General features: G+C 34.7%; 1 protein-coding gene across 4 annotated transcripts in view; it reads right to left on the reverse strand.

Moving 5' to 3' along the window:
* The window catches only part of QKI (QKI, KH domain containing RNA binding), a 165626-nt gene that overhangs the window by 43000 nt on the left and 108014 nt on the right, over positions 1–14612 (reverse strand). For all 4 annotated transcript variants that reach the window (XM_086482373.1, XM_086482372.1, XM_086482374.1 and 1 more), the window contains exon 4: positions 11626–11769. In XM_086482373.1, the coding sequence (XP_086338499.1) occupies positions 11626–11769 (144 nt within the window). The remainder of the gene's footprint in view (positions 1–11625; positions 11770–14612) is intronic.

The following is a 14612-nucleotide window of genomic DNA, read 5'->3' on the forward strand; positions in this document are numbered from 1 at the left end:
AAGGGAGTTGCAGAGTCTCCATCTCTGGAGACATTCAAAACCACCTGGATGCTGCCCTATGCCACCTGCTGTAGGTGAACCTGCTTTAGCAGGGGGTTGGACTAGATGATCTCCAGAGGTCCCTTCCAACCCCTACCATTCTGTGATTCTTAGAATTTACATGAGGGCTCATGCAACAAAACAACTTCCAAGCTGCAATCAATGAAACTACTTATTAGCACAACTTTCTGCATGAATACTAAGAACCCTTCAGAGCTTCTCCACACAATCTCCAGTGTTATAGGGTAACAAACTTTGCTCGTTTTTCTGTTTTCAGGGCTACCTGAAAAACTACCACAAAAGAATTAGTGTTCCATTAATTACCTTTCATATATATTTTTTTTTAAAGAAAAATTTACCCTTCAGAGTATTTTAGAAATCAGTAAGAGCCATCACTACACTTTACAGATGAGGAAATTGATATTTTTATCTAAAAAGTGTATTTTATAGCATAGGGGAAAACAAGTGTTTCTATGACCAGAGGAATGTTTAATGCCTGATTTTTTTTTTATGTGTATCTGTCTTGAATCTGATTGATCTTTGGATCTTCAAAAATAACAGATTTCCCTGAAGCTCTTCTCACTGCTGAGTAAACAAAACTTATCTTTGCAGAGTTCTCCACCATCCACTAAGACAGGAGCTTATACTGCAAGGATCACTAAAGAAGTTCCTCTCTACAGCCAAACCACCTTCTTTGGAAATGAATCAGTAATTTCAGGAATGATTACTGAAAGGCAGATACAGACCTTGATTTTGCAGGCTTAAGAAAAAACAATATTCTTCAACACTACACCTATAGTCTACCTGTTCCAAATGACAAGAAATACTGTTAACTAAAAAAACAGATTAGCACATTATTACCATATGTACTACAGCAGGTTAAAAATATGGGAGAAATTCAGACATTCCTCTTAGCTCCCTTTGTCTTTCATAATTTATCTTCCAAAGGAAAACACGTGGTTATACTCTCTCAAACAGCTTTCCTGAACAGTATGACATCAAGATTTTATTATTCAACACATCTCTATTGATAGCACTGATTTGGTTATAAATTCTAACAAATTAAGCAAGCAAGCTCTCATTATAAAACTTCAAAATTTTTCTTTAAGACCCTAGGACCTATAAGTCTACTCATTAAAAACTAAAAGCTCAGACTAGCAGATACAGAAAAATAAGGCCACCGGCTGCCTCACAGAGCCAAAAGGCTTAGCAAAGAACTAGAATTGCCTACTTGCGTAACTTCCATCACTACAGCATTTAAGTACCCATGAGTACATACAAAAAATCTCTACTCCTTCTTCTAGTTCCATTTTACCTTTCCAGATGTATAATTTGCTTGCATTAGTACAACTGTATCAGTATAGTTATTCTATGGTTCTCAAGAATGCCAGAGTAGACAATGTTTAAATTTTGTTTCCAAACCAGGACACTTAAGCTAGAGAGTGAAGAAAACCTGAAGAAGGTAGCTAGGATCAGAGCATAATGGTGTATGCAATTACACAACTGAAAACTAATTTTCCTCAAAATTGCTACAAATTATCTTAAGACAGCCAACCCCAAATGGTCATTTTGGGAGTTTAATTTTTTTAGCTCATGAAAAAGGATTTGCAGTGTACAATTTTGGAGACCGGAGAAAAGTATCTATCAAAGGCTGGATTTATTTATTTATAAATAAAACAGCTGAATTCTTAGTATCTACAGCTGTGTTTGGTCAAAAAGAAAACTTCGCATCTTCCAATCCATTTCTAAGAGGCTACAATATCAAAGGACCGGATATAGTGTTAGGGACTGCTGAATTTTTCCCAAGATTTGCTGATGTTCATATTTCCTTCTACCCAGTAATTCAAATTATTTGTAATTTAACACTTCACTTTCCAACACAAGTTGAATTTGATTAACATAACTTACTACGTCCACAGATGTTGTGGAAACCTTAAAAATTAGCTAATAATCGTAATACTGAAGATGTAGAAGGTAGGTCTGTTTTCATTAAGTTACTCCTGTTAATAACGTATGTTTGAATATAAGGCAGAACTTTAAAAATTCTTATTAAAATTAAAGTCCGTTACAAACGGCCCAGTCTAAAATGAAGCAAGCTATTTAAAAGTTAGTTCCAACCTCTTATATCATGCTCACCTACGTTTTTCTCCTGATAACAGGGTCCAGAACATTGCCATATTAAAGGCTTAGCCTATAAACAACTTATGAAAGAAAGAGCAATCTTAGTAGTCCTCCACCAGAAGCTCAATCATTTCTATACTGTTTTAGTAAAGAAACACTTAAGTCTCCTATTGAATAGCAGGTAAAAAACCCTGGGCACTTTTCCAAAGGTTAGAATTTTCTGTGTTCTGGTATCAAAATAGCATGATGTAGAGCAACTTAACTATGAATCATCAGTCAGCATTAAACCACAGATGTTTGTATGACAATCTTTATTTGTGTATAATTAGAAATCTAGATTTCAAAACTAACACTGGCAGTAAAGAATGCTTTAAATAGCCGGAAGAGGGAAATGTTTACTGGTTACTTTACTATGACTTCACACAAAAATCTTTGCAATTGCCAAGATCTCTCCAGAAACCACTGCCAAGATGGCTTGTACAAAAAGTGATACAACCTTAATATAATCTAGTTAATATTTAGTATGAAAATGTGTTTAAAAGCGCAGAACAAATTTCCACTCTTTATACTGTGTCTCCCCAAAATCACAATTCTACAATTAGCATTTCTTCCACTTAGCTATAAGGCTATGATTGCAAAAAAGAAAACCAACCAACCAAACCGTAAACAACCGTAACTAGAAATGAAGGTTGAGGAAATCATTGCACAGGTAATTTGTTGCAGTTTTCTCATCAGCTTTAGCAAGATGGACAGACAAGGAGAATCACAGCTGCTTCATCTACTACTTGCATAAGGGGAGAAATACTTTAACAAGACTTATATAAAGATCTCAGCTTACATGTTCTGCTCCAGGGCCACCAATAGAAAAAGAACAAAGATACAGAAGAAAAAAAAAAAAAAGAAAAAAAAGGGAAACAAAACCCCACACAACACAAAAGACTACAGGAAGCACTGGAAAAATAGCCAAGAATAAAGGAAGCAAGTTTAAAAAAATGGGATGAAGAATGAAAAAAAAGAAGTTACAGATACCACAAAATGAATTACCAGAACAGGTCAATGTAATTTTTTCCTCCACTTCTATGTCTACCAAAGAACTGATTAAGCACATTTCTGGAAGACAGACAAAACCCTTTTAGAACCTAATTAGAGCTCCTAATCAATGCATAATCCTGCTCTGGAAGGGCATGTGCCTACTGAGTTTCAGGCAACAGAGCTTCTTTGTTTCTCTTTGAGAAGAGACTATTTTGTAAGTTTCCCAAGGTCTTTTTCAGAAATTACCATTTACCATTTCTCCAGTTACACATCTGTAACACAGATAAATAAATACAGAGGAGGGTGGTATACGTCTCCAATAAATATTTTGCAGAAGAGGGAAAAGATACAGGGTATTCAACAGTAACTGTATGTAGGCACAATAAACTTATTTCCCTGGGTTCTAGAAGCCATCAAAGATGTCCAGAAGATTCAGAGTAACTGCTGGATTAAGGTGCTTAGAAATAACTTCCTTCTCCCATTAGTGTAAGGAAAGCCTAAGGAGAACAAGAATCAGTATGAACTGCTACCTAAGTTATAAGTTAATAAAACTAGACATATCTACATAATTACATCTGATTATGTCTACAAGACCAAGTTTGTAAAACCATCAACTGAAATATGTGAAGGCACAGATCATCATAGATTTGTATTTATCCTTTAATTATTTGCCAACTTTTTGAAAATGGAAGGTTGAAAACAAATTTATAAACATAAGAGGGTACATTTTATATCCCATTTCAAAATGATACTCACGAACAATATTCTGTTGAATAATATCAGTTTTCTCCTTAGTACTACGAAGATCATTTCAGGAGAACTGAGGAACTTAGCGGAGTTTAAACAAGGTTTAATTCAATTAAGTTGCATATCACCTAGGTATCTTGTAGTAAATATGGTCCCAAAAAAATAATTTCCATCAACAGATGTTATTTTGGTGGTAGCAAACGACAACTGGTCTAGAGTTTCCACCACAGTACACAATGATAGAGAGAGCTGCTTCACAGTTGCAGCTGGCCTGAAATAATTTTTTTTAGTAGTCAATACTAGTGTAAGCTCAAAAATTTAACACAAGTACAATATGAAAACACTTCCTATGTAAACTGGTGTAAGTCTTTTTTTGTCTACTTTTTAAAAACTCAGACTTGCATTACAGTAAAAACTTCAGGTAAAATAAGACCATTAAAATGAATGCCAGAATTTACTTAAGGACTGCTCAATGTAATTAATTCTTTATTCAATTTGAGAATATGCTGCTAAAATTACCAGTACTAGACATACTGGACAGTGGAAAACAGAAGAGGAAAACCTACATACTAGCAGGCTTTCTTCTTTTGTTTTCCACTCTCATAGTCTGCTACACTGAGTTTCTGATTATTTTATACTCATCCTATCTCACTCACAGTTTTACAGAAGTTTAAGTTTATTTAAGGGTGGTCTGCTTCAATCCCATTTTTCCCTGCCTGTGTGTTCTCATTCCATCACTTCTGTCAGTGCTAAAACAAAACTGACTCCGTAGCAAGTCAGCTAATCCAAGGTTAAGCTCTCCACCAAATGGACTCGCATCACGGTCAGATGAAGGCCAGTACTTTCTGATGCAAAACAGGAAGCAGTCACAGCAAATCATGAAGGAATGGCAGGACAGCAGCAGCCCTTGGTTCATACTGTCATGGAAACATTAAGTCTGCTTCACACTACTAAAAATAACACACTATCATCTCTCCTCCACATCAGAAAGTTTACCACGTGTTACCTAGCAGTCACTCCCAAGAAGTTGGGCTGCTTCCTTATCCTACCTACAGAGCTTCTCTTTTGATCATTTACATGATGTGCACTGTGAGAGACTTGCATCTGAACTGACAAAACAGATGTAACAGAGAGATTTCCTAAAAAGCTTTTAAGGACAGCAGCGTTCTTTTTCTGCTACTGTACCACTTATTTATTTCATAACTTTAATTGAACAAGCAGCAAACAATGGATTGCACAGCATGACCAACATTTCAACAGGGAGACTACAGAAGGCGACACTACATTCACAGTTGTGAAAGCTAAAATGTAAAACCAGCACACCATGCAGGAGTGAATTAGAGCTATTCACGGAAGCCAAACTTGCATGCAGAATTTATTGAGGCTTTTTAGATGGCTAAAACAAATGAAATCTTCTACTAGTATCTTTCAAATTTCAAGCTTTTGCTAGTCTTAGCTACAGGGTAACAAATTATGTACAGCATTACTACAATATCCACCTTTTTTTTTTTAATGAAAGCTAAATCATAATTAAAAATTCTTAAAAGTCTTTTTACTGTATCAGGTTTTTGCTATGGAATTCACAGCATACAAAGCTCCTAGGGTAAAAATGAAGACATCCTTCAGTTTATTGTAAGAAGTTGAAAATAAACCACAACGGAAATTTACAACTAAATTTAAGGAAGGTTATTAGAAATTTATTTTAATAAAGAAGCAGAACCTCATCACACTTGCTGAAAGCAGTCTTTGGGAAAGATGCTTTTAACATCCAACTGAAAAATAAAACATTCTGCCAAAACTACTGCCCCCTCATTACGTTCTCTCATGCTATGTAAAGAAAATGTGTTGTATATAGGAGTGACTACAAATAGAAATGCCATCAAAATAACACCTCTAGTAACAGGGAGTAAAGCAGAAAGAGGACCGTTACTAAGTACTTACATATCATGCATCACTATAAGGAATATTCCAATTTGCAAAAATCATCTGGTATTAAACTGTATGAAACACTAGAATATAATTTTCTGCTGCTGTTTTGATAAGCATTTGCAAGAAAAAAGTCTGCGAGTAAAATTCTTGCATGTTAACTGGACTACTATGGAAAAGCCTTCTTTAGCAAAGCAAGCCATTTGGTGTAACCACAAAATGCTTGTACTGTGTTTTTCTAACACCTCTTCACAATTTAACAGAAACCAAAGAAGAGATTGTATCCTGTTTAACACAGATTTTTTGTTTGTTTGTTTAACCATTCGGCCACATACATTTGTTGTAGCTGTCTGCATTACATCTTCATACAAAGCTTTACTGATCTTTGTTGGCATATGATGTTTCAAGACATTGAATATAAAGAGGAGTATCATGCTGTATGATGTTTACAGTGAATAGTTCATTATTTGATTCTTTTATTTAATGACTTTTTTCTTCATAGCAAAAAGATAGCTAATATTATCTTCAAAGTGAAAATCAAATCCTACTTCCCCAAATTTCCTTCCACTATCTATTCCTACGTCCTCTGCCTTCTACCACACAGCATATAATAATCTTTTGTTTTATAAACAGTGTATGTTATCTGTTTTAAACTTTGACATAAAAAAGTAATTCTTAAGGCTTTTCCCAGTCCCATCTTTTGTCACAGCTGATACTGAAGGCAGCCATCATCAGCACAGGTTCTCCCCATTTTACCCATGATCTAGAATTCAGTTGCAGCTTGGTGAGGCTGTTTTCATTGTACTACAAGGAAAATGACCTTACAGTGTTATTTTCCTCTGAAAACAGCCAGTATTTATCGTATTGCCCTGATTAACACACCTTCTAAGCATTCTGTTTGCTGCTCCTACTTTTACTTTTCTAATAGTGCCTTGCACTTAACCTTACCAGTCCCTCAGGCCAAAGTAAATTCACTCAATAGGAAAACCTTAACTCAAGAAGATTCAATCAATCATTTTCAGCAACTGCTTCAGCCTCTTGGGCAATTTTCAAGTATTTCCACAGTTGTTCTCATTGTGATCTTTACTACTCTATTATTTGTTAAGCATAGCTATTTTCTCTCTGTTGTTTATGAAAATGTTGAGAGGCAAGAGTGTATGATTTACTTCCTTTATTTCACAGTTTCACTAATTCAGACTTATTCAGCCTTCTGAACAGCTTGCTGGAAACAGACTAGAGTCAGAGCAGCAACTACGATATGGTTAAAGGACAGCAACATCAGTTAATCCAGCACTCTCCAGGCCCGTTTCGTATTTCTGCTTTAATGTTTGAGGCTTTGTAGCTCTGCAAAATTCTATTTTTTTTTTTTTAAATTGACCTGAAGACCAGCAAAATTATTTTCCAACTTCAGCTCTCCACATAGCAAGGATTATCCAGACTTTCCTCTATTATTAAATGGCTTATTAGGTTTTGGTAATTTGGACTCTCTATGAATTTATGTTATAGATCATCTTGGTATGGAAACTGTGTTCTCATAACATCTTTATTTTGCACCCTTTCCTTACTCCATTTTTAAATTACTCAACTACCACACTGAAACTACTACTAAACAAGATGAAATGCCTAGGAACACTATCAAAAGACTGATGGTAATTTGTCCAATGCACAAAGCTGCTACAAAATACACCAAAAAAATCACCACTATAAAACTGGTTGTTGACTCCCATCTCTAAGTCGTAATTAATGTTATTCCATATTAAGGAATAATTACCTTATCTCTTATATAACATGGCTTTGTCTGTGTTTGAATTACCTTAAAAACGTCCTTGCCATTGACATCCATCTGCTCTAAGGAGCCTGACGTTATGAAACCAATATTGCTACAGTATTTATTTTAAACGAAATGATTTTTTGTTGAAATAACGATACTTTCCTCCCATACCACACAGATAATTTTAAAGACATTCAAGACTGAAAGTCCAAAATCACTATTAGAGGCAAGAACCAAGTGTACTAAAAAAAAATTAAATAATCTTTCAATAATAAAACACTATTTCCTACCCATCACAACCTTAAAATTCCATTATCTTAGTGGCAAATGACATACACGGATGGACAGGAAGCATTACTGACACCGTTGCAGCTGTCTTCAGACAAGATGGAGGCAACCACCAAGTGAAATTACAGCTGTCCTGTCACAGGAAGAGCCATAAAAGAATTTGAAAAACACTGATTCCAAATCAAATGATAATAGTTAAGTAGAAGACAGAAATACGGTATTTTCCTCAGAAAGGAAGAATGTGGAGTCAAAGGAAAAAAGAGGTAAAAAGTATTTGGCTGAAATCTGATTTCTGTTTTATATACCTCATCCTATACAAAGACAGTTAGTATAAAGGCAAATTAGTAATTAAGAGACATGGACATCTGTATAACAAAAGGATTATTAGAAAACACATTCAGTTTATTTAGAAGAGTTTATTCAACACTTCTAGAACATGTAGAAGCTTTACATATTTCTAGCAGAGGAATTCAGCCCTACTGCCCAGGACCTCAAAGAATAATTCTAAACCCTTAATGACATTGTAAGTCAGTACACTATACTTAATTATTACATATGTCCCCTTACACAGGCTTTGCCTTTTTTCTTTCTGCAGGGCACAATCCAGAGCACCTTTTGTCTTTCCTTTGCAAGAGACCCACCCAACCTTACTGAACTCTTGCAAATAACAAATAAACTCTCCAAGTTCTCACAATGAAGAGAGATCAATAACCTGTAGGATTCACTTTAGAAGGAGGCATAAGGACAGTACAGCTCAATATGATCCCAAAAGCCTGCAGACTGCTTTATTCTCCCTGTTTTTCTTCAGAGAAAAACATGAAAGAAGCAGTACTGTATGATCCTGCAGGTCGAGATAATGACCAGTATTTCACTGAACTATGGGAAAAGTAAAAGAATTAGTCCTATAGAACATGAAGTACAGCAAAAAAAAAAAAAAAAAAAAAAGCGGCAATACCAAAGAAATATAAATTAAACAGAAAATAATACTAATCTAAAATTAATCAAAAAAAACCCCCAAAAAACCCAAAGAAACGTTTTGGTCTTTCTCCTTAGGGAGAAAAAATGGCTTCTTCAGCCAGTCTGTCTCAAGTTGTCCTTTTTATTTCTAAAAATAAACTGTTTGACTATACCACCATCTTGGTAAAAATCCAAAAGTAAGTGAAAAGGGAAACGAATAATTCACATCCACAAAGAAAAAATCACTACTGATCCAGATTCATAAAGATAAGAAACACACTTTACTACTGAAGTAATCTGTTGCCCAAGTACCTTCAAAAGGAAATTCATTTTAGAATTTGTGCACCACTGCCATAAAATGTAATTCGACTTTTTAATATTTTGAGTATAAAAATAACTGATTATTCCAAAAATTAGTAACTCATTCCAATCTCTAACACTAGCTTGCTTTTCTGATATATATCTCAGAAAACTAAACCATTGCCATTATACAGCAGGAATGAGATAATCTCTCCTACATAATCTTAAATTTTATTCAAGTTGGACAGAGATAAAACAGAAACACATTTTTTTACCATATCCTCTGACATTTATTTGGAAAATGGTAATAGTTGCAGGTACCCTACTACATGAAAGGGAATTTCCGATTTTCCATTTATACATTTTAGAGCATTTTGGGGATCTTCCAACATCTGCAATTTCCCCCATCTTATTATAATTAGCTAGGATTTCTTTTTTTCCTCATGCTTACCCTGATTATTTAAAGGTTTATGGCTTCCTTCACAGACGTTTTCAATTCATACCTTTTAATCTCAAAACAGAATTTTTCAACTCTCAAACTGCCCGAAACCATAATTTGATTAGACAGACATTTTTTATACTAATTGAACCGATACAATGTAAGTTCACCTATATATTAATTCATTAGTACATACTACACATGCCTGTTTCAACAAGGCATAATTTTCAAAAATGAGAGCTAATAGACCTTTAACTCTTAGGCATTGCCCAAATCTCTTATGTGTACTGATAATATACAAAGATGTTAACGAAATGAACTGACAAAGGTTTTTCAACTGATGCTATATTTGGATAATAGTTAGCCCTGTGGTGTTGTTTTTTTCTAAAGGGGAAAAAAATTCTGTAATCAGGATTTTAGAGCTCCCCCAACTGACTAAATTACTAAATGAGGTAGCATTTTTTCAAGAGAAAGAACTGGCTGACACTATTGCAATGAAAAACTACCAATGTATCCTTTTTTTTTTTTTGGAGACTACCCACCAGCTCCAAAACCCAAGCACAACACAAACACAGAGTACACACCTCAGTACTTCAGACATACTGGGGTTTTGACACCTATCAGGTCATCTTGAATGTGACTCTTCGGTCATGTTATTCAGCAATAAAAGGGAGGTAGAAGAATCAACAGATATTTGACAAAATTAATTCTGTATCACATGGAAGTTTGAGTCGTGTGTTCTTTAAACTATTTGCTGCGTAGTAGTTAAAGAATGTACACAAGGGTTTCAAGTTTTGCCCATATAAAAAGTCTTTTTCTTACTACTATTTCTAGTCCTGACTATAAACTCAATCCTAATGTGCTCAAGATATCTTTTGTAAATTAATAAATTCTGAAGATCTACTTTCTCCAGTTGTCTTCTGCTTTCAGAGACTGACCATGTGCAACATGAAGAGGTCAAAATTACTTTTATCGTACCTCCTGCTTAATATGCTACCATATTTTGTTAATTCAAAAATTATGTCTCCCTCCTGATCTTCAGTAACTTTTAAAAACATGTTCTGAATAAATGTGCTTATACAGCATGTGTCACCACAAGTTTCCTCACAGCCAGCATTTATTAGCATTCACTGAACACCCAAAATCACTAAGTCATTTTAATACCACCTACTACTTTCTTTCACAAGATAATCTCAATTTTTCTTTGCAATATGGAAAATTTTTCCTCCACTAAGAAAGATATGATTTATTTTTATCATTTTATAATGGCACAAAAGTGGCGGTAAAAATCAGCACAAGATGCAAGTTAATGGCATGGGATGCACTATACAGCTACGCTGAGTGAGTCACCTTGTTTTGAGTGAGAATACAGAGCAGATCTAAGAGGAGGGCTCTCACAGGGTAATTTTGGTCTCTCCAAAAGGTTTTAAGTCATCTGGCTGGGCAGAAGGCATCTTACATCGTCAGGAAATGAGAAAAACAACCCATTTTCTACTTTCACTATGTTTACTTTTCCCCATTATAGTGACATTTTTTGATACTGAGTTCCTGAAGGGTTTTGTTCTTTTTGGAAGGTGTTTAATGTGATTATCTAAGAAAACAAGCCTTCTTTTCTGAAAGTATCAGAATCATCTCAAAGCGAAACACAAAGGCATGTCATATTTCCCCAGCCTTAAAGTCAAGCATCCTTATACTGAAAGAAAGTGAGAAAGCTAGTGGTTGTAACAGTTTAGCATTGTCTTTTAAAGGTGGTAAGAACTTCCTGCGTATATAGATAAAACTGGCAAAAAAAAACCCCAACATCTCTTAGAACTATTATTCTGTTTGGAGGAATAATTTGATTCAGGATATGACATTTGAAAAACCACTAGAGTATTATGAAATAGTATCTAAACTTCATTTTAGGATGCCGCTCTGCAGGCTTACTCTTACTGACGCAATACTAATTGTATTCCAGAAGTAACCTCTGGAAATGGAAATCGAAGACTTGCATACAAATACTTACTGCAGGTATCAGTAACTTTTTTACTTCTTCAACAGCCCTCTTCAGTTTTATTTCTGCCCTGTTCTGAGCATCCTCCACAGTGATAAGTACATGTAAATCTTCATTCAGGTGTTCCCAGTTGGGCTTGCCTCGGTTCTGTTCCTCCTAAAAAAAATGAAAACATGGAAGCTATGAAGAACTGTTACATTCTGTATAAAACAATCACCTAAACAGCAGATAAACTCAATTCTGTGAATAGTACAAAGTGTATTTTCAGCAAGATGGGAAAAGACTTCTTCATGCTGCGGAGTGTGTTTTGTTTTACATGGTTACTTATTGAGAACATAGGCTTCAAAACACCTTTTTGTGGATTTTGTTTGCGTTTTGGAACCTCATACTTGTTGGTTTTTTTTAAGACTACAAAACAAATGTGATTTCTCAGAGTATCTTTCCCAACCAAACAGAGTAGTACTACAAACACAGTATCGCTTTCAACGTTCTTTGCAGCCTTTCAAGGGTTAAGCTGATAAAACATTAGTGGTTAAGCAACCTAATATTTTCCAGAAAAGTGAAACAGACCCCATACAGAGAAATTCCACCTGAATCACTCCAAAGGACAACAAGAGAGAGCAATTCTTCAGTGTTAAAAATCACTTTTAAATACTCATGAAGAAAAGGTTCAAGAATCAAACATTACAAAAGGATTAGAAATTGCAATTTTCAAAGCAGACCTACATCTACTGGGTAAAGGGCAGAGAGGAGAAGATGACAAGGCTTTAACACTGAAGTCACAGAACAGTATGTAACAAGATGGGTCACCATTACACAGCTACTCTGTTACACTGATGCCATTAATAATCCCAAAGATAAATCTTAGTAATGTTTTCAGAAAAGGAGGGCATGCTAAACAAAACGTTTTTTAACGTAAACATTTTTAAACAACTGGTATCAGGAAATTTAAGTAACACATTCAAGCACACAGTCTTTCAAAAAATAATGAACACAACACAGAAGAAACTGTCCAACTCAATTTTTAAAACAGTGAATAAAGCCAGCTAAAGTTCCCAGAAACATAATTTAAATTTGACAGTATTTAAATAATGTAATAAAATGAGTCAAAAAATTGGAGGGGGGGGGGGGGGCAACAATTAAAAAAAAAAAAAATCAGTAAAAGAGAAAGGTTTATTACAACTTTTGAATCTAAATAAAGTCCTGCATAAACAAAATCCACTTTTTTCAAACTTAAAATCCTGGGCATAATAAAAGAGCCGAATGTAGGACAAACAACTGTGGCTTAACCACAATTCACATTTTAAAAAAAATTAAGGCAAGCAAAGTCAATTGCAAATGTGTCTTTTCCCCAGATTTCATTAAAATTCTTCCAGGAAATCAGACATGCAGAGGAAATGTTTGAAGATTTAATACCAACAAATACTTGCAATACTTTATATTCATATATAACCAAGGAAACACTGTTCCTTAGAATGTTCTGTCTTTAATTCAGCTGCTTTAGGTCTGAAATGTTTTGTGGAATAGAAAAGGATAAAAATGGGGGTGGATAGAATCATGAGAGATGTATGGAAAATGTATGTAAAAAATTCACTACTTTGAAGGAAATTTCACTATTCTTCATGTAACGTACATATGCACCACTTCGTATTATCAGCTACAGCTTAGCCAACTTTCTAAACAATGGTGGCTGTGAAAATAACTCTGTGAATTTCAGAAGCTGAAAAAAGAAAGTGAAAAATAACCCTCATTTATAAAACAGAACCTGATGTGAAGTGCAGCTGAGTTACAACATGATCTCTGCTGTAATCTAATCTTTGAAAGAACTATCTACCACAAGGTATTTGCAGCTTATTTCACTCAATCATAATCAAAACTCCACTATTACTATTTAAACATTTCCATTTATTATTTTTTTTAATCCAAAGCAGGACTGAGGATTTTATTTTTCTTTAAGATGGTAACAAGCTATATTAACATTAGGTAATACAAAGTATTATGCTACAGATGTGATAAATGAAAGTTCCTAAACTAGCAGAGGGCAGAGCAAGAAACATGCCACTACCTCCTCTTGTCCTGACTGCTGGTGAGCTGACACAACACTGCAATGGGGAAGGTACTGGTTACTAACACATGAGATGCATGATAACCTCCACAACTATAGTACCACGGGGTGGGGGGAGGCAAGAGGGACAAATGACAAGGAAAGGTGTCCCCAAGTAAAATGGCAAGTTCTGGTCCTGAAAGAGAAGGAATGCCTAAATGCAGTTTTAGCTACCACACAATTAAATGGCATGCTTATATATAGTGTAGGCAAACATAAAGGGGCATTACCGCACTGCATTGATTTCTGTAATGAAAATAATACGTTGCAAAGTCAAAAACTTGGAATATTTGGAGGAGTTACCACTATTCAGCAATGAAAAACAAAATGCACATTGTTATAGCGGATTCATGCCTGATTTGTAACTTTTAGAGTACAGAAAAGTATTTTCTTTGTTATATAAAGCAAGGTAGCTTGCCTCTCTGGTATTATCACATAATCTCAACTGTTGGTGCTGTATTTCAAATTATTCTGCTACAGCATGATGATTTTTTTCAATTTAAAAAAAAAAACAAAAACAACAACAACAAAAAAAAACCCACAAAAAACAAGCTGCACATAGGACAATAAACAGATAATACTGCATTTTTTTTCCACACACCCTAATTTACTTTTAGGTGGAAAACATTGTGTGTAAGGTCAATCAGCACACGTACTATTAAGGTCTGACCTCATAGGACAAACAATCACACAAATACTTATCGGTAAGATAACTGAAATAGTATATGACTAGTCCTATATATACTCTTCTATAGTCACAAAGCACATTAATAAAAGTCCTGTTATTGTGAAGAGTGCTATTTCTTAAGTTAAATGGTGAGACTGAAAGAAAGGTTAAGAGGAATAAAAGTATGTTTTGAAAAAACAATCAAAGAAATAAGACAAGAGAGTTTGG

Source organism: Leptosomus discolor, chromosome 2 (genome assembly GCF_034619465.1).
Source record: "Leptosomus discolor isolate bLepDis1 chromosome 2, bLepDis1.hap2, whole genome shotgun sequence".
NCBI lineage: Eukaryota > Metazoa > Chordata > Aves > Leptosomiformes > Leptosomidae > Leptosomus > Leptosomus discolor.